Source organism: Rana temporaria, chromosome 7, assembly GCF_905171775.1.
Source record: "Rana temporaria chromosome 7, aRanTem1.1, whole genome shotgun sequence".
In the NCBI taxonomy this organism is placed as follows: domain Eukaryota; kingdom Metazoa; phylum Chordata; class Amphibia; order Anura; family Ranidae; genus Rana; species Rana temporaria.
This window is the reverse complement of record NC_053495.1, coordinates 151,218,559-151,239,447: the sequence shown is the minus strand read 5'-3', so window position 1 is coordinate 151,239,447 and position 20,889 is coordinate 151,218,559. Positions and strand designations below refer to the sequence as shown.

The following is a 20,889-nucleotide window of genomic DNA, read 5'->3' as shown; positions in this document are numbered from 1 at the left end:
CAGCGGCCGTTAAATACCTTAAAGGAAAGCTTATCTGTCCCAAAAAATGATTTAAAATTCATTTGGGTATAGTGTTGTATGGCTGAGTAATTGCCATTTAGAGTGACAGTGCAGGAAACTAACAAATGGCCTGGACAGGGTCAGGGAAGCAGGTTGGTCTTGAAGCGGTTAAAATATCCCTACGGCCGTTTCAGTAACTTTACTGCATGTGCAACCGATTCAGGTCGTTTTAAAATCACCATTTTTACAAAGTGGCACTATTAATGCATAAAATTCTAAAATTATTCCCTGCAGCCGACAGCCTCCCAGCATCCGGGATGCTTCAGTGGGCAGGGTCTGCTGGGGGGAAGCTGAGATACTAGTTCCCCACCAGATCTGCTCTCACTGTGTAATTGACAGCAGGTAGTGGACGCTGTCTATAGCCAATAGCAGGCTGCCTTTTGGTTAAAGAGGTTGTAAACCCTCTACCTAAACGACTTTTTTTGTTTTAGAGCTTTACCCACACTGATCCCTAAAAAGCACTTTAGACTCCCTTCAAAGAGAAATTGATAAATGTATATGGCTCAAAAAAAAAAGAAGAAAACAAGGTTTGGTTACTCTCTCATGCACAGATCTCAATCAAATGGTGGTTTAATGCGGCGTACACACGACCGCTATTCGTGTCATGGAAAAAAACATGGGGGTGGATTCAGGTAGGGGCGTGCACTACTACGGAGGCGCAGCGTACCGTTTTTACGCTACGCCTCCGTAAATTACCTGCGCTACGCTTCATCCACGAAGCAGTAGCTCCGTAATTTGCGTGTGCGCTCCGGAAAACTGCCCGGCGTAAGCGTGCGTAATTTAAATGATCCCGTAGGGGGCGTGGATCATTTAAATTAGGCGTGTTCCCGCGCCGAACGTAGTGCGCATGCTCCGTCGGGAAACTTTCCCGACGTGCATTGCGGTAAATGACGTCGCAAGGACGTCATTTGCTTCAACGTAAACGTAAATGGCGTCCAGCGCCATTCGCGATTCACTTACGCAAACAACGTAATTTTTAAAAATTGCAACGCGGGAACGACGGGTATACTTAGCATTGGCTGCCCCTGCTAATAGCAGGAGCAGCCTTACGCAGAACCCGACAAACGCAAACGACGTAAAATGCGAACGCAGGGCGTGCGTACGGTTGTGAATCGGCGTGAGTATGCAATTTGCATACTCTACGCTGACCACTACAGGAACGCCACCTAGTGGCCATCGTAAGAATGCAGCCTACGATACGACGGCATAAGAGCCTTATGCCAGTCATATCTTAGGCTGCAGTCGGCGTATCGACCTGTCTGAATCAGGAGCAGTCGATATGCCGGCGCAACTAAGCTATTGCGCTGCGTATCTATGGATACACAGACGCAATTGCTTACTGAATCTACCCCATAGTTTTTCTCGACGTGATTTGTCATGATTCCTCTCAAGCCTGCCTTGCATACACACGATCGTGAAAAAAAATGCTCAAGCAAAGCACAGTGACGTACAACATGCACGACGGCACTATAAAGGGGAAGTTCCATTCGAATGGCGCCACCCTTTGGGCTGCTTTTGCTAATTTCCCCGTCTCATAACTTGCTTCTGAGCATGAACGTTTTTTTCCCCCTCGTCAAAGCGTACACACAACAGAAAAAAATAGAGCAGGTTCAAAATTTTTAACCCCCATTTTTCTCATCGAGAAAAATTTCCTGGAGCCTACACACGATGGATGTACCGATGTTTCTGTTACACATTTGTACTAAACTATGATTTTCTACAATAATAAAAATAATTTTGTAAACAAAATAAAGCACAAACAGTCATCCAACAGCGTTTAGAGCTTCCATCGAGAATCATGTTCATGCCATGTAATTTGTGTTTACCCTGAAACAATCATCCGTTACATTAAGGGCAACAACATGTGATGCAGTACATTCAGTTTTAAAGCGGGGGTTCACCCTATCGACGGGAAAAATTTTTTTTTTTTTTCTTTTACCTTAAAATCAGGCATTGTAGCGCGAGCTACAGTATGCCTGTCCCGAATTTTTTACCCCCGTACTCACCTTGTAGTCGTCCATCGAAGATACCGGGGAATGGGCGTGCCTATGGAGACGGAGGATGATTGACGGCCGGCTCTGGCGCGTCACGCTTCTCCGGAAATAGCCGAAATAGGCTTGGTCTTCACGACGCGTGCGCATAGCCTGTGCGCAGGCGCCGTGAAGAGCCGAGACCTACTCCGGCTGTCTTCGGGGAGAGTGACGTGCCAGGGCCGGCCGTCAATCATCCTCCCTCTCCATAGGCACGCCCATTCCCCGCGGGAGCCGAAATCTACGATGGACTACAAGGTGAGTACGGGGTTAAAAAAATCGGGACAGGCATACTGTAGCTCGCGCTACAATGCCTGTCTCGATGGTAAAATGTGTCGGGGGGCCCACACACCCACGCCCAAGTCATAAGAATTCTTAGGGGGGATGTCCGTCCTATTGACAGTCATATTCAAGGCATGCCATATCAGAATTCTAAAGAATGAATTGCCCTGATTGTTCTTTACTGTGTATAGTGTACTTAGTCTTAAAAATCTGAATCAAAACTATTTATTTATTTTTGTTTCCTTTGAAAAATACAATAAAAAATATTTTGAAAAAGAAAAAAAAATCTGAATCAGAATACTTTATTAATTCTAAAGAGAAATTAGGGTCTACCTGACAAAATTGAGCCCCTACAAATGTTTCTTTATTTTCTATATGTAGCCATGGCTGGTTAGTGCATTCATCTGGTTTCCATTTCCTACACTGGACCACTCTATGGGCCAGATTTAGAAAGACTTACGCTGGCGTATCTACAGATATGCAGCGTAAGTGTACAGATGCGGCGTCGTATCTATCCGCCTTATTCTTAATACTAGATACGCCTGAATTCTGGCTTAATACGACCGACGTAAGTCTCCTACGTCGTCGTATCTTGGGGTGCATATTTACGCTGGCCGCTAGGGGCACTTCCGTTGATTTACACATCGAATATGTAAATGACCTAGATACGCCGATTCACGAACGTACTCACGCCCGTCGCTGTAATCTACACCGTTTACATAAGGCGTTTTTGCCGGCGTAAAGATAAACCACCAAATAGCTGGTCTAAGTCATGTTAGGGTATGGACGTCGGAACTGCCGTCGGATTTTACATCGTTTACGTAGGTCGTACGTAAATGGGGCTGGGCGTAGGTTACGTTCACGTCGTTGCCATTGATCCGTCGTATCTTAGGGTGTAAATTCGACGTGATTCTGAGCATGCGCGCGCATGCGCCGTTCGTTCGGGAATTCATTAACATGGGGTCACGGCTAATTTTAATACAACACGCCCACTACCTTCCTAATTTGAATTAGGCGGGCTTACGCTACGCCGACGTAACTTACGGAGCAAGTGCTTTGAGAATACTGTACTTGCCTCTCTATGTTACGTCGGCGTAGCGCAAATGAGATGCGCTACGCCAATCTAAGATACACCGCTCTACCTGAATCCGGCTATATGTTGCTACTAGCTGTGTCAGTTATTTTCTGCAACACTACAGCACTTAACTGAAATTGGTACTGTGGCTTGTCTATCATGCATAGAATGTTTCATGATATCTAAATAGGTAAAATCAGACTGCAGAGGCGAGAATTCCAACAGAATAAATGATTTGATGATTGTCTAAAAAATAAAACTAATGCAGACAACAAATCTAAGGACAGCTAAGCTGCAATTTATTACATTTTATTTTTATTTAGCATTTTTAAGCATGTGATGAGATGTCAAGGTGCCATAAAATTTACATATTTTTTTTTTTAATTAGTATTTATAAAGCTATGATTTAGCTGAGTTGTGTTTATATACTGGCTTCGCATCATGGAAATAACAGCATTTTTTTAATACTATAATTCATTACAGGAAAACCCAGAGGATGGCAGAGCAAGTATTTATAAGACTGTCATTATCAACACTTCCAAGGAAATGATGTCTTATAGTGATTTTCCAATTCCAGAAGATTTTCCAAATTTCATGCATAACTCTAAGATATTTAAATATTTCAAAATGTATGCAGAACATTTTCAGCTGACACAGTATATCCAGTTCAAGGTAAGCTTGCTAGACATTATTGTTATTTAGTATACAGTATGTCAGTACAGTCCCCTACTGTAACAAAGGGGTTGATTTACTAAAACCAGAGAGTGAAAAATGTGGTGCGGTTCTGCAGAGAAAGCAATCCGCTTCTAGGTTTTACTTCTCCTGTGGATCATATGAGTAGGGAAGGGCGAACGGTTCCGCCTGAGCATAAGTTTGGGCTGAACATTTGTCTGTTCGGACGTCCGCTGAACACCCGAATTTGCAGGGTGTTCACCGAGTGTTTGCCCCGAAGAACGCCCTGCAATGCACTGAGCGATACACAGTGCATTCTGCATCCTGATTGGGCACAGTGTAAGCTGGTTGTTCAGGAGCGGAACAGGGAAGCCGGCCGCAACAATCATCAGCTGTCAATCAGTTTCTCCGCTGACAGCTGAACAATAAAAAAAGGTAAAAAAGCAGCGTGAGGTCCCCAAAAAACCAAACCAGACCCTTATCCGGGCATGCAGCCCGGCAGGTCAGGAAAGTAGAGGGGACAAATGAGCGCCACATGCTTTGGGGCAGGGGGGAGCCTTGTTGATGGGGACAAGGGCCTCTTCACAACAACCCTGCTTTGTGGTTTTCGGAGTCTGCAAGCAGGGGGCTTGTCAGGATCTGGAAGCCCCCTTTAACAAGGGACCCCCAGATCTTGACCCCCCCTCTATGTGAATGGGTAGGGGTACATAATACCCCTACCCATTCACCAAAAAAGTGTCAAAAAGTAAAAAACACATAAGATATGCCCAGCATGCACCAGTCTGTGATGTCAGAAGGGGGCAGTGCCATCCGGTGGCGTAGACAGGTGGCCCCACCCCTTGCCTATATAAAAAATGTCAAAGCGCAGAGGAGGCATTCGGTGGGAGGACTCCCAGGTGAGCAGAGCGTTTTTTCTGAGTTTTTTTATGGATCCGGCGGGTGGCGTGATTGACAATGGATATACATCGAGGGACACTATTTTTTTATTTTTTAATAAAGGATTTATCAAAAACTGTCTCTTGTGTTTATTACTTTTTGACACTTTTTTAGTGAATGGGTAGGGGGGTACTATCAAAATCAAAATGGGGACAAGGTGCTTTGGAGCGGGGGGGGGGGCAGAGCCCCCCCATGTTGAGGGCATGTGGCATGGTATGATCCAGGAGGGGGGCACTGTCAACTGTGGAGTCGGGATCCGCCCACATGACTGGACCACCACCCGGCACAGCAACTCACTGAGAGCCGGCCACTCCTGCCCCTCCCCAGCCCAGCACTCCAGTGAATGGGGGGGGGGGGCAGAGCAGAGAGCTGCTGAATGACAGTCACTAGCTCTCTGCTCAAGAAGCTGTGAAAACCGAGCGATCAGCGGTGTGTGGATTCGCTCGGTTCTCAGTGTTAGAGGCACCGGGGGATAGATGCAACATTGGACCGATGCTGCATCCACCTAGGTAAGTATGAATCTTAAAAAAACAAACAAACCCATACATCTCTTGAACAAGCTGCAATTAGAATATGATTGGCTTCTATACACAGCCACACCAGAGTTTGCACTCTTCAGTTTTAGAAAACAACCCCAAATTGTCAAAGATGATCTATGAAACAAATTGCCAGTTTTGTAACACCTTGTAAAGGCACCCTAGAAAATTAAACCTTTGAGAACAAAGTGTTGGGAAATATATTTTGAATATACATTGTACCTTTCTAGAAGTGGTCTACAATCTACATTTACAATGCCATTAATGTCTAATAGTTTGCAGTGAACTAGACTGATGTGCAACTGGTTCTTTACACTTGTATTACACTTATATTGCATTACATTTGACCTGGTAGGATGGTTGCTCTTTCTTGTGAAAGAAAGGAGAAAATGGCGCAAGAAATTATGTAGTGTGGCTAGGTAATGGCCTAGGTAATAAAAATATGGGAGCATATGACGTTCGGAAAGTTCATGTAAGGTGAAGTAGTCCGCTTAGATCAGTGGTCATCAACCCTGTCCTCAGGATCCACTAACAGGCCAGGTTTTCAAGATAACTGAAATACATCACAGGTGATATAATTTGCTGCTCAGTGATTGCAGTATTCTATTCTGCCTCTCCCCAAGGTAATACTTAAAATCTGGCCTGTCAGTGGGTCCTGAGGACAGGTGTTTAGAATTGCTTTAGATGAACATAAATCTTGTGACACTTATAGCAGTGCCTCAAAACAGACTGAAGAATTCTCTGTTGTAATAATAAGACAAGAACACTAGAGGTTGCTCATCTAAGTGTAGTGACTTTAATGGTAAAAAAACAATAAGCAACTCACAAAGGTAATCGAATATGACACCTGTACCAGTACAGCTTATGAGCAGTTGGTAGATCACTCCATTCCAGTATACAGCCTCACTGCTGCTGGGCAGATGGAAGAGACCAGGAAGTAGACTCAAAACCAAAGACCAGGAAGCCCAGGACCTCGGTGGAGCGCAGGGCTGAAATGGAAGTGACGTCAGACATTGCTAGAACACAAAGGGGATATGACTACGCATTTTGCAGCCACCTAGGCTCCTACCCCAATTCTATAGGACCTTTTGTTAATGGGGCTATTTGAAATCAGGCGATCTGCATTTCCCAGCGAAGGGGAACAGAAGAACCACTGGGAGTGGTTTTAAACATATAAATATTTGCTGAACTAAAAACATACTGAGGATAGGTAATTAAACACAATGAATGTACAAATGTAATAATGATAATAAATTGATATAAAAAAATATAGAAATGATTGCTCATTGGGATTGCCGTCCAAAAAAAAGAGTCAAGAATAACTACCATTTTCATTAACTGCCAGCGTGATATTTACATAAACTGAAAAAAAAAAATATATATATATATATATATATATATATATATATATATATATATACACACACACACACACACACACACACACACACACACACACACGTAAAAAAATACATAAAACAAAAGGACAATCCATTATCATAAAGGACATTACCTAAAGAGCTTAGTGTATGCACACAGTACACAAAAAAGACCAGAAGATGGAGCCAGATCGCTCTTACTATTCATATAATCACACTTCTAGACAGAAAAGTATACAGTTTATAAAAAAGGTTATTCTGATTCAGGAATATCGTAAAACCTTGGATTTCGAGCATAATTAGTTCCAGAAACAAAGTACTCTTATATCAAAGCAAATTTCCCCATTGTCCATATAAAAAGATTATAGCAATGGTATAGGTTGTATATGCATAAAATCCACAAGGGGATTGGAAGCAAAATCCAACAGGAGCTACAGAGTATAAAAGAGAAGAGAGGCGCCTCTAAGTGTAGCAATACGTTGCTAAATGTTGTACCTTCATTAAATGTAACCATATTGCTACACTTAGAGGTGCCTCTCTTTTCTTTTAGGCCCCTTTCACACCTGCGGACCATATGTCTGCTTTTTCATCCATCCGTTTACGGATAAAAAAGGGACATACATTGATCCCTATGAGATTGCGGGTGTCAGCGGATGAACATCCACTGACACCCGATCTCATCCGGGTCTGAAATCCTCCGATTCTGCAGGCGGAGGAAAACCCTATTTTTCCATCCATCTGTGGATCATATCCGGTGAACACGGACAGACGGTCTGTGTTCATTCGATCCCCCCAGAGGTATATATTTTGCACCATGTCTGTTAATGGTGGCAACCTTTCTCTATATTGTATGTCTCTGGAAGCACTGTCTAATTGAATATTCTGAAGCTTCATTTTTGTTAATGTCTGTAATATTTTTTATTGAGAATATGAAAATAAAGATTTAATTTAAAAAAATATGTTTTAGTACTACACTTAGATGGGTGCCCTCTGGTGTTCTATGCTCTTTCCTGTATGATGTTTTAAAATGCTTCTTTTTAAGTTACGTGGTAATTTTAGTCATTTTATTTAACACATCACATTACAATTTTAGACCAACGTGCTAAGTGTTACAAAACGGACAGACTTTGCCACCACTGGACAGTGGGATGTCACAACCGAAAAAGATGGCAAGCAGGAAACAGCCATCTTTGATGCTGTACTTGTTTGTAGCGGCCATCACACAGATGCCCATCTTCCTCTGGACTCATTCCCAGGTCAGTTCATTATTTCATTGCACATTTTTAGTGCAGCTGAATTTTCTATTGCAACATTGCAAAGGGCAAGCTATGTTACAATTTATTAAATGAGTTGTTGAAAATTACCTTCTTTTAGACATTCATAAAAAAACACAATTATGGTCAAAACTACCTAATAAATATGATGATGGCATATTTTTTTTATTTGGCTTTTTTATTATTGGAACACAACGTAAGTGGTAATGTGCAAAATGCAGTAACTAATATCATCCAGTCAGAAATTATTTTACATAATGTAGCGCCTGTGTACTTTCAGTCCAGGTGCTATCTTAAATTTAGAGGGGGATGAGATAGTTATGTTACTCTCATCCGGCTAATTCAGTTTAATTTGGCCTCTACTCTAGCTGGGCTGTACTGCCAGTTCATTTTGTGTTCTAGAGATACCTTTCCATCTCTGGGCAACAGGTGGCAGCAGTGGAGTTCAGTTTTGAAGCGCCTCTTGCCAGCAGCCAATCAGAGGAGTTTCTCCCTCGCGGGGCATGCTGGGGGAGGGTACTTCTAGAGCGGACGCCATGTTTTAGGGGTCTGTTCCTGGTTTCAGGTGCGGCACCCACCTTCAGGGTGTATGCACATCATACGATATGGCCTACCAGGCCGGGGCGCACGTGCTACGTGGAGTTCTCGCTTCTGGGCCTTCAAGGCCCGGAGCAACTGAAGCTGTGGCGGGGCCCCAGTCATCCACTGGGTCCCCAAAATTCTGAAGGAGAGCCCAAGCGAGTTGTGCTGTTTGATGGGGAGTCAGTCTGAGGAGAGCCCGAAGGCAGGCGATCCAACAGGGCTTAGACAATCCATCGGGGATCAAGGTGACCGGACACTGACAGTTTGTTTGTTGGCAACCTGTCAGTCGGTGACCATTTGAGAGACTACCTAAGGAAGATTCAGGCAGATTTGCATTTATTGAGAAGGATTCGCTCTATCATCTATGTTCCAGAGCACGGACCTGTGGCAGAGGTTCCGCTCTTATTTTTATCTGAGCCAAGTCTGTGGCAGAGACTTGTTCCTTCTCAAAGTTCCGAGTGATACCCTGGCTGCCAGGTCGGTGTGAGAGGCCTGTCCAGGTACACTATACCCATTCCGGCTGGAGTGGCGACGAAGGGTTAGAGTCCCATTGGAAGCAGGATTGTTTCCGCCATCCATAGGCCTGAATCTGCAAGTTCTCCTTTCACCAACCTATCTCTATCTACCTCAAGTTAATTATTTGCCGAATTGGGCAAGAATAAAAGCACAGAAAACGACACTCTGCTGTTTGGACATTCCGTCATTTGCTTTCATCATCATCATCATCCCTAGACATATCACAGAGGTAACCCAACATGCCGACCCAATCTAAGCAGAGGCTCCTGAGGGGGTAGCACTACAATAACATTAGTAATCTAAAATGTGATTGGCAGCTGAATATTTTTACAGTTTCCATTGCTCTGCATAACATATTTTAGCGCTGTTTTTGTAGCTAGAGTGTTAGAAAGGCCAGCTGGCTATAATGGTCCATGTCTATTGCTGTGTATGTAACTGTACCTGGTAACATTTGGGGCTAAAGAGATACACATTTTGAACATAAGTAGTAGGGATGAGCCGAACATACCCGCGTTCGGTTCGCACCAGAACTTTCTAACAGACCGATCGTTCGCACGAACATTTAGAACCCCATTGAAGTCTATGGGACTCGAACGTTCGAATTCAAAAGTGCTCATTTTAAAGCCCAATATTCAAGTTATTGTTGGAAAACGTCTTTGAGAACCCCAATTGCCCCAGGGAACATGTATCAATGGAAAAAAAACGTTTAAAAACTGTTGTTTTTTGTGGAGCAGCGATTTTAATGATGCTTAAAGTGAAAAAAAAATAATCAAAAATTCCTTTAAATATCTTACCTACTGGGTGTCTATAGTAGTGGCACGTGTTTAGAAATGTCCCTCCACAACATGAGATTACTCTCAGAAAAAAGAAATTTAATACTGAATCTCCAGCACTAAAAACTATCATTAGATGATCTAACCCTCTAAAATGTTGAGAGGAATTTTCCATTTACTTGAAAATCTGATACCCTTCATTACCTAGGCATTTCATGACTCCCCCTTTATGGACCTTATATGAGAAAACTTACCCACCGCTTTATAAAAAAATTGTCACAGAACATGGATAGATGACAGGGAACCCTCCCATCCCAAATGAATATCCTTCTTGAATTTTATATTTGTTTAGATCCCTCCCCCGTTGCAATTTCTGTTGACCTCAAGATCTTCCAAAATAAATTGCTCAGATTTATCTGGGGTGCTAAAAACATCACAATCTCCACAATCCAGCCTTTTGTCTAGGTCTTACCCCTATAGACTTTTTGTGGTGGACCAATAAAGGTTTCTTGCGTATACACGATCTGTACAACAAATGCAGAATTTTACGAAGATCATTCTTGCAAGAGAAATCACAACTTCCTATTAAAAAATGTTACCACTACACTCAGCGAACTAATTTTTTGCATACTGTACCTTGGCACGTCATTCGAATTTGGCGACTATGCTGCTCATTTGATAAGTGACAAGGCCTATTTCGGCAATATATGATTTACTTGACACCCCTTACAGGGTCATGTATGAAGAAAACTGAAGGGAGATTTGGGTGGGGAACTGAATCTTGGTGATTGGCGCAGGTTGGCCTTTAACTCCTCTGCATCATACATAAACACCTCTATTACTGAAGTGAACAATAAGGTGTTTCCTCAATGGTATCTAATTCCTGTAAGAAGCTACAGTCTCTGGAACCTCTCCAAATTGCTTTAGAGGATGTGGGCAAAAAGGCACAGAGTTCCACATTTGGTGGACATGTCCAGAAGTCAAAAGCTTGTGGAGCCACAATACAATTTCATATTCTCACTGACCCAAATCAACCTTAAAGTGATGGTAAAGTAAATGTTTTATTTATTTTTAATAAAACAATAAACGGGTTAATACTTAGAGTCGGTTCACACTATGGCGACATGACTTCCAGCGCGACTTTCAGAGGCGACTCTGACACGACTTGAGCATGAACCACAGGGCGATCTGGGGCGATTTACAACACGACTTGAAGTCGTCTCCAGGACAGGAGACTTTCCAGTCGCCAATCAAACAACAATCAGTTCTAGGGGAGGGAGGGGGAGGGTGAGGTTTGCCTGAGAAATGTTATCTTCCTGGAAAGTCGCTTCAGTTAAGACTCATCTTTAGGCTTTCTGTTTTGATTTTTTTCTCCTTCTTTAACTCTTCTTGTATTTGACTCTGTGAACCGGTTTTGGTTATTTACTTACAGTTCGGTCCAGAGATATGATTAGTAGAATGCATCCATCGCTGGTCAGCCAGGAGGACATTATATCATGGTTATGTAACCCAGGGGTTGACAAATTTGCTTGGAATCTAGGAGCCAGCTAAAAAAGTTAGGAGCCAGAAAACGCGCCCCATCCTGACGAGCTTGCGCGCAGGAGCGAACACATACGTGAGCAGCACCCGCATATGTAAACGGTGTTTAAATCACTTATGTGAGGTATCGCTGCGATTGGTAGAGCGAGAGCAATAATTCTAGCCCTAGACCTCCTCTAACTCAAAACATGCAAACTGTAGATTTTTTTAAACGTCGTCTATGAAGATTTTAAAGTGTAAAAGTTTGTCGGCATTCCACGAGCGGACGCAATTTTAAAGCGTGACATTTTGGGTATGAATTTACTCGGCGTAACATTATCTTTCATAATATTAAAAAAAATGGGGATAACTTTACGGTTTTATTTTTTAATTAAAAAAAGTGTAATTTTTTCCCAAAAAAGTGTGCTTGTAAGACCGCTGCGCAAATACGGCGTGACAGAAAGTATTGCAACGATCGCCATTGTATTCTCTAGGGTGTTAGGATAAAAAATATATATAATGTTTGGGGGGTTCTAATTAGAGGGAAGAAGATGGCAGTGAAAATAGTGAAAAATTTTGAAAAATTACATTAGAATTGCTGTTTAACTTGTAATGCTTAACTTGTAATACCAACGGCCACCACCAGATGGCGCCAGCTTACACATCTGGCGGTAATAACTTGTAATACCAAGGCTCACCACCATATGGAGCCAGCTCACAAAAAAAAAATAGCCCCCCTTCCAAGCCAAGTCGCCAGGACCCTATTTCTAGTCGCCATGGCGACCTGGCACCCGGGATTTGTCGAGCCCTGATGTAACCTTCCAGTATACTTTGTTATATTTAAGCAGATTAGCAAACCTGTTTTTCTTGTAACAATCATTATAGCACATGGATAAATTTAATATGTGTACTTCGTATGCAACAAGAAACTTTAGAAAACATGTTTGTTTTCTTTCCTTTATAAATGTTGGTATCTCAGATAATAAAACTATTGAAAGAGAAAGAAACCCAAAAGCTAACGGCAGTGTTTAAAAAGGCACCAAAATTACTCTTCCAAGCGTTTTATCTATCATAAACTTTTTCCATTCAGCCAGAAGACAAAAAAAAAACTATTTATCCATCAATACAAATATGGTGGATGGAGGAATCCCACCCACGGCCTCGTGGGGACATTGTATTCTGACAGTGGGACTCGCTACTGTCAGAATACTCTTATCAAAACAAAAATTTCCAGCATGTCCCTTCGAACGAAATTGATACAGCAAAAATAGCATAAACCGAAAACTGAAACACACATGCAGAATGGAACTACAAGAACTGCAATACAATTGTAAAGGGGCATAGAGGAAAGCAAGGCCTGGGTGTGGAAGCTGGGTGGCAGAGGGAAACTGGGTCAGGAAGCTCACAGGTGATGTAGAAGCAGGCAGGTTCAAGAGAGAAGCAGAAATTGGTACACAGACAAAATGCTGACTGAATGAATAGCAAGGTGGGGTTAAATAGCTTTCCTGCAGCCAGCCTCAGGTGGTGACTAATCACTATTCTCTGCTGATTGCTTGGAGTCACCCAGTGGTGGATACTGAAATTACACTATTCCAGTGCAGGGACCACAGTACCCCTAAGTAGCTGTTTTGCATGCTCCTCCTCCAGGTAGCCACAAGAGCAACTATCTAATTTTTTTACAAACGTATTTGATGCTAATATCACAGTTTAGTTGTGAGACATGTAGGTGGATTCACAGAGCGTTAGGCCGGCGTATCAGTAGATACGCCGACCTAACTCAGAATCTGCACCGTCCTAAGTTTAAGTGTATTCTCAAACTGAGATACACTTAAACCTATCTAAGATACGACGGCTTGCACCGTCCTATCTTAGGGTGCAATATTTAGACTGGCCGCTAGGTGGCGCTTCCATTGAGTTCAGCGTAGAATATGTAAATCACTAGATACGCCTATTCACGAACGTACGTGCGCCCGTCGCAGTAAAGATACGCCGTTTACGTAAGGCATTTTCAGGTGTAAATTTATTTAGTAATGTTAAGTATGACCTTTCGTTCCCATGTCGAAATTTTTAAATTTTACGTCGTTTGCGTAAGTCGTCCCTGAATAGGGCTGGACGTAATTTACGTCCACGTCGAAACCAATACGTCCTTGCGGCGTACTTTGCCGCAATGCACACTGGGATATGTACACGGACGGCGCATGTGCCGTTCGTAAAAAACGTCAATCACGTCAGGTCACCCTCCATTAACATAAAACACGCCCCCTCAGCCTAATTTCAATTAGGCACGCTTACGCCGGCCCGATTTACGTAACTTAACAGGCAAGTACTTTGTGAATACAGTACTTGCCTAGCTAACTTACGGCGGCGTAGTGTAAATATGATACGCTACGCCGCCGCAAAGATGCGGCAATGTACCTGAATCCAGCTATCACTGTATAGCTGGATCGGCATGTATGACATTTTCATTACTATGGTCAATTAAATCATAAATAAATAAAAGATGATCTTGTGGTTGCTTCTCTGATATACAGATCTAGATACACAGTAAATACCTTTGCCAATGACATTTGACTCATTTGATCAACTCTTTTAGAAAACAAAGGGTACCATACTACTGTACAGACAGTGAACACTGGGCATTGATTTTCAATAAAAAGATGAAAAAAGCTGCATGACTATTTTACTATTTTTTGGGGTTTTTAAAGAGCCGTAAACGAATAATTATAATATCTATATGTGACAGGTATCCAAAACTTTAAAGGGCGCTATATTCACAGCCGGGATTATAAGAACCCTGAAGAATTTTCCGGTAAAAGAGTGATTGTAATTGGTATTGGAAACTCTGGCGGTGACATTGCTGTGGAGCTCAGCAGGACGGCATCTCAGGTATGATTAAATCCACTGACAAAAAATCTAAACCATACTGAGCAAAAAGCCATGGAATGTCAATATTATATATTTGTGTATTGAACACCTAATGCAAGATAACAGCGAGAGTCGATCCCTTTACACCGGTGCACTTTTCCAGGGCGAAAAAAGCACATGAAAACAGTTCCCCATAAAATCCTATGTACAGTAGGAAAATCCTATGCAGCAGACCCACGTTGTAGGTGCGCTGCACTTTTAAAAGTCCTTCATGCTGCATCTTCCGTTCAGTTTTGCAAAAGGCACCTTCTATTGCTTTCTTGACTCAAATTATTCAAACACATGGATCATCCTAATAGCCAGGCAACAAGTATCTTCAGAAAGAGGTCAGCAATGACAGGCTCACTAGTTTCTATCCACAAAGGTTCCTGTTTTATACAATTCAACAACCTTTTCCTGCAGATCCTTTGACAATTCTTTTGATTTCCCCATGACCCAGAATCCAGAAACATCAGTGCAGCACTGGATGAAAGATGCAAGGGTATGTCAGGAGTCCAGAAACTCATTGAACTTTTATACACACACACTAATTACAAGCAAACAGATCACAGATGAGGATGGTTACCTTTAATAGCCATTCAACCCCCTTTGTGTCAACTTGTGAGTGAAAGTGAGAGAAAAAACTTATATAGTGCAACACATGCGAACTGAATCGCCTCGGGGCGCTTGGTATCTATTTCCTACTATACGTTGCCTTCAGAATAGATGGGTTTCGGATGCGTTCCATAGTCTAGGTCCTTGGACTGCAAATCTTCGTTATCCTTTGGACTTGTATTTGGCCTTGGGTATCCGGAGTAGATTTTGGTTGGTAGAACGGAGAACGCGATCAGGGTTGTGACATTTTAATTTTTCACATAGATATTGGGGGGCATTTCCTTGTACACATTTGTGTGTTAGGCATTGTGCCTTAAACTTTATTCTGTCTTTTACTGGCAACCAGTGAAGGGATCTCAGGGAGGGAGAGATTGATTCCCAGGGTTTTTTACCTGTTACAAGACGTGCCGCCGTATTCTGGACGACTTGTAGACGAGCAATTTGGTACTTTGGGAGTCCGAGGTAAAGGGTGTTTACATAGTTGAGTCTCGAATTGATTGTGTGCATGTTATCAGGTCAAAATCACCAGCTTATGTAAACCTTTGATCAGGGTCATTTGGGTAGTTTCTGTTTCTGTAGTTTCAAAGAGTAAAAACAGCTGATTGATAATAAATGGATTCAGCCAAACACTAACCACGAGTGAAAGAAATGTTTTTGTGTTATCCTTCATATTCTCTGAAAAATGGCCAATAAATCATAAATTCTGCCAGGGTATGTAAACTTATGAGCACAACTGTACATATAAATCTGAGAAAATGTTGACCTTCAGATGTAAGTGATCTGGCAGCTGTACGGCCTCTGAGTCACTTCTACAGACCTCCAAGCCGACCCGAGTATAAGCCGAGGACCTAATTTTACCACAAAAAACTGGGGAAGCAGATTGACTTGAGTATAAGCCTAGGGTGAGATTGCAGCATTTACTGTAAGCAGGAAAGAGGGTCAACAATACCCATTTGCACGCCTCACTGTGCCCATTGCAACCTCACTGTGCCTATTGCAACCTCACTGTGCCATACCTCACTGTGCCCATTGCAGTCTCACTGTGCCATACCTCATTGTGCCGTAACTCACTGTTCCCATTGCAGTCTCACTGTGCCATAACTCACTGTGCCCATTGCAGTCTCACTGTGCCTGAGTACCTGAATTTTTGACAGGCGTCCATTTTTAAAAGTTGCGGCTTCCTCCTGGCTTTCCGTTCCATGATAGGCATTTGACACTGTGTTCCGCCTATCACGGAGGTCCTTTCATCCTTGGCTCAGTTTCCCAGCAGACACTGCGTTCAGTGTTCCGCCAATTACAGACATTCTTTCATCCTCGGACAAGAGGACGTCTGTGATTGGCGGAACACTGAACACAGTGTCTGCTGGAAAACTGTCAGAGGATGAGAGGACCTCCATGATAGGTGGAACACAGTGTCAAATGTCTATCACGGAACTGAACACCAGGAGGAAGCGGCAACTTTAAAAAAAAATGGATGCCTGTCAAGAATTCAGGTACACTGACTCAAGTATAAGCCAACGGGGGTATTTTCAGCCCTAAAAAAAGGGCTGAAAAACTCAGCTTATACTCAAGTATATATGGTATTTGTTGAACTATTGGAGAATGAACTCAATAATTTGAGCCAAAACAGTAAATAGATGATCAAACACAGCTTATCGAATAATGAAAGACAGACACTGATCTTTAATCCAATCAAATTCCGGTATATTTAAGCCTGCAGATAAAGGCAGATATAAAGTATTGTTGTAATGCAAAGAAAGAAATATCTGTCCATTTTTACAAAATGCTACAAATTATAACATTCTGAAAGACCCTACAGTAAAATTCATACAAGAATTGGAGGATATTAAAAAAAAAAAAGCTCTAGAATGTAAACTGATATCAACAGTTGAATTTATATTCATACTAATTCAGAAGACAACATTATTTATTTATTTATTAAAATTCTTAAAAGTACAAAAAAAGTACAAAAAGCAGTCAGTTACCCGTAGGCCTCGATGCGCCGAGAACAACAATACAGCAACAACCAAAAAAACACACACAGGCAGCGGAACAGATCAAATTTAAAATAGTTAGCAGGTCAAAGAACTATAAAAACCTATGTAATTCCATAGGCTAGACTGAAAAGCTCAGTTTTTAAAAGCTTCCTGAACTTAAAAAGATCATTCTCAAGCCTTAATTTTAGAGGCAGGGAGTTACAAAACTGTGCTCCCTGGACCGCACTCGTCCTCCCTCCGCATTTTTTCTTACGAAATTTAGGGATCACCAAAGTTTCCAAATTAGCCGACCTTAAGGTACGGTTGGGCACATACTTGTGAATTTTTCCTGCAGGTACACTGGCCCCTTGCCATGGGTAGCCCTGTGCACCATGCATCCAGTCTTAAACAGAACCCGTTCCTTCACGGGTAGCCAATGCAGGGCTCTCAGCGATGGCGTGATGTGGTCACGACGACCAACACCCGTGAGTTTTTCTCCCCTGATAAGCGCGGTAATATTCACTTTTTTCAACACCCGTGAGTAGCCTCGCAGCGGCATTCTGAATAAGCTGTAATTTGTGCATGATGTTATTAGGTAAACCCAGGTACAAAGCATTACAATAATCTAATCGACTTCCGATAATGGCATTGACCATGGAGATCTTATGCGATTCTTCAATGAAGCGAAAAGTCGACCTCAGGAGTTTCAAGTGGAAGTGACAAGAACTCACCACCTGGTTTACCTGTGGTTGTAGCGTCAATCTCTCGTCCAAGATGATTCCCAAATCCCTGACCTGGGTGACTGGCACTGGGACCGATGAAAACGAGTCCGGCCAGGTAGGGAAACCGCCCGACCATGGCTGATTGCATAAAACCATGCACTCAGTCTTGGAGCCATTGAGCATAAGATAATTGGCCCCCATCCAGGCTTGAATTTCCTCCAGGCAGGTGGCCAGAGTTATCTGTGCCCCCCCATCCCTGGGCAGAGGAATGTAGAACTGGGTGTCGTCAGCGTAGACATGAAAAGATAGGTTGTGGCGGCGGATGATATATAGCAGAGGCCTCATATAGATGTTGAACAGGAGCGGCGATAACGCCGACCCTTGAGGGACTCCACAGGACATGGGAATATCAGAAGAGCAGTGCAGTCCCAGCCTTACTCTCTGAACCCTGTCCAGCAGAAATGAGGTCATCCATGCCAATGCTATACCATCAATGCCTGCCACAGTCCCTAATCGATCAAGCAGTCTAGAATGATCGATGGTATCGAATGCTGCCGACAGATCCAGCAATACCATGGCCGAAGCCTCATTTCTGTCCAGGGCCCAGAGTAGATCATCCTGGACTTTGGTCAAGGCGGTTTCAGGACCTCTGCATTTGCAGTATTGTATACTCTGCTCAAGTTACTCAAAAAAATATTGTTGAAGAATTAGTCTTACAGAAAATATGTTGATACAGTTAAATGATTTACCTGCTTTGTAGAATACTCTCTTGGCAAAATTAGATGTCTAAGCATTATATAGTAACATTGAACATAACCTAAGTTTAGATGTGTGAGCCTCTTTCCTTAGTAAAAGGGGAATTGAAAGAGGAACCAATCATGCTGAAGGACAAATTTCAAGCGTTTTAACATCAACTCTAAAAGTTTCTGAAAATGATACAGTTTGCAATGAAAAAAGAAGCATGGCAATGGGAACATGCTGTGGCCCACCTTTGCAAATGTGTTTCTTGGGTGGTGAAAATAAAATATTGTGTTTAGGGAAGATAGGGTTCAATATACAGGCTGCATATCATTGGAGGGGGGGGGGGGGATTTGTAAACATACTAAATAACAACAGTGAAGGTATGATAGAAATAGATTTCCTCATTATTTGAACAAAAATAGGGGTGGGTGCAGGGCCGCTATCAGGGGGGTACAGGCAGTACACCTGTAAGGGGCCTGGAGGTCCACAGGGCCCCAGATGGCAACCCCCCTTTTTTTTATTTATTTTTTATAAAAATATATATTTTTTTTAATATACTTTTATTTATTTTTTTATTAAAGGGCCAATTTTTTTTTTTTAGGGGTCCGGAGGTCCCCGGAGATCCCCAGGGCCCTGGATAACAATCCCCCTTTTTTATAAAAAAAATATCTTTTGTTTTATATATTTTTTTATTTATTTTATTTTTTATATATATATTATATTATTATTATTATTATTATTATTATTATTATTATTAATAATAAAGGGCCCAGAGGGCCCCGGATGGCAACCCCCCTTTTTTTATAAATTTTTCTTTATTTCTTATTTTTTGTAATGCCCCCCCCCCCCCCCCACTTCTCAATTCGTGGCAGCCTTCCCGCTTCTCAATTTCAGGGGACCCATGCCTGGAGCTGTGTAAGGGGCCCCATAATTCCTGATGGCGGCCCTGGGTGGGTGCCATCATCCTAAAATATGAAATTGGAAAGGGGAATGGAAATAATTCAAGGGTCACTCTAAAATAAGGCCCTGATCGCCAGTAGTGGTTGGTCTATTGCAACACCCAGACAAGAAACGATTGGTTTCTAAAAATTAACAATTTATTACAAAAGTTTGCAAAATGAAAATGACATAAATACACAATTGACGGTCACAATAGTGACTTGACATCAGAAATTAAAATCATTACAGACTCCACAGGTAAGTAGAGAACAGAATTGATGTGGCTAGTGACATATCCTCGACAGTTTTCATGACAAGTCACTTCTTCAGTGTAGGTATGGGTTTTACATTTTTTGGACGTTTTAAATCCAAAGTTAATAGTCATTTTGTTTTAAATTTCTTTATTAATCTTTTTCAACATTACAATTCATACCTTTCAATACAAATATACATAAATATACATAAAACACACATACATAAAACACAAAAACAGTCCCAATATACCCCCAATATTAAAATATATTATTGATCCTGGTAGTTATCCTACTAGAAAGTCAACTCTTCTTATATAAAATATACCCCAGCATATATTCCCCACTAATATGGAGGGAGGAAGTAAGAAAGCGGATACTAAATAAATCAAAGAAGCGAGTAGGCAGGGGAGGGAAGGGCGATGGAGGAAAAAAAAAAGGGGGGTGTATCTATAGTAATTTATGAAGGCTCCCTATCAAAGCCTATTAATAAGTGATACCTCTCAAATCTTCTATATATAGGAAGAAAATAAAAAAAAGGGGGGGGGGGGTGTACCTATAATCATTTATGAAGGCTCCTTATCAAAGCCTATTAGTAAGTGATACCTCTCAGATCTTCTATATATAGAAAAAAATAATTTGTGCAGGAAATTTATACCTAATTAATTTAAGAAGGTTCCTAAACAGAGCTTATTCATGGACAGGAGCATATATCTATCGGGTCTACTCAAAATGCCAAAACATAAAAAAGGGGGGGGGGTGGTGAACTTATACTAGTATAAGAAGGCTCCTTAACCACTCACTGTATATATACGTAATTTTTTTAAAGATGGATATCTCGGTAACGGCAGCAGCCGCTGCCACAACCGAGACATCCATCTTTTCAGTGAGCGGTCCTCTAAACGATAACGGTGCTCTCCGTGGCCCCCCCCTTCCGCCGTTCTCCCAGGCATCCGACCGACGCATACATCGCGTCACGAGATGCCGAAAGAAGCCGAACGTCGGTGCGGCTCTATACGGCGCATGCGCACCGACGTTCGGCTTCTTTCGGCATCTCGTGACGCGATGTATGCGTCGGTCGGATGCCTGTCCATCAATTAGGAACGCC

The 20,889-nt window shown here is 42.2% G+C and overlaps 1 protein-coding gene across 2 annotated transcripts in view; it reads left to right on the top strand.

Annotated features, from left to right (window-relative positions):
• Nucleotides 1-20,889, top strand: part of LOC120945767 (flavin-containing monooxygenase 5-like) — a 67,202-nt gene that overhangs the window by 23,436 nt on the left and 22,877 nt on the right. For both annotated transcript variants that reach the window (XM_040360148.1, XM_040360147.1), the window contains 3 exons: nucleotides 3,931-4,119; nucleotides 8,064-8,226; nucleotides 14,377-14,519. In XM_040360148.1, coding sequence (XP_040216082.1) covers nucleotides 3,931-4,119; nucleotides 8,064-8,226; nucleotides 14,377-14,519 — 495 coding nt within the window. The remainder of the gene's footprint in view (nucleotides 1-3,930; nucleotides 4,120-8,063; nucleotides 8,227-14,376; nucleotides 14,520-20,889) is intronic.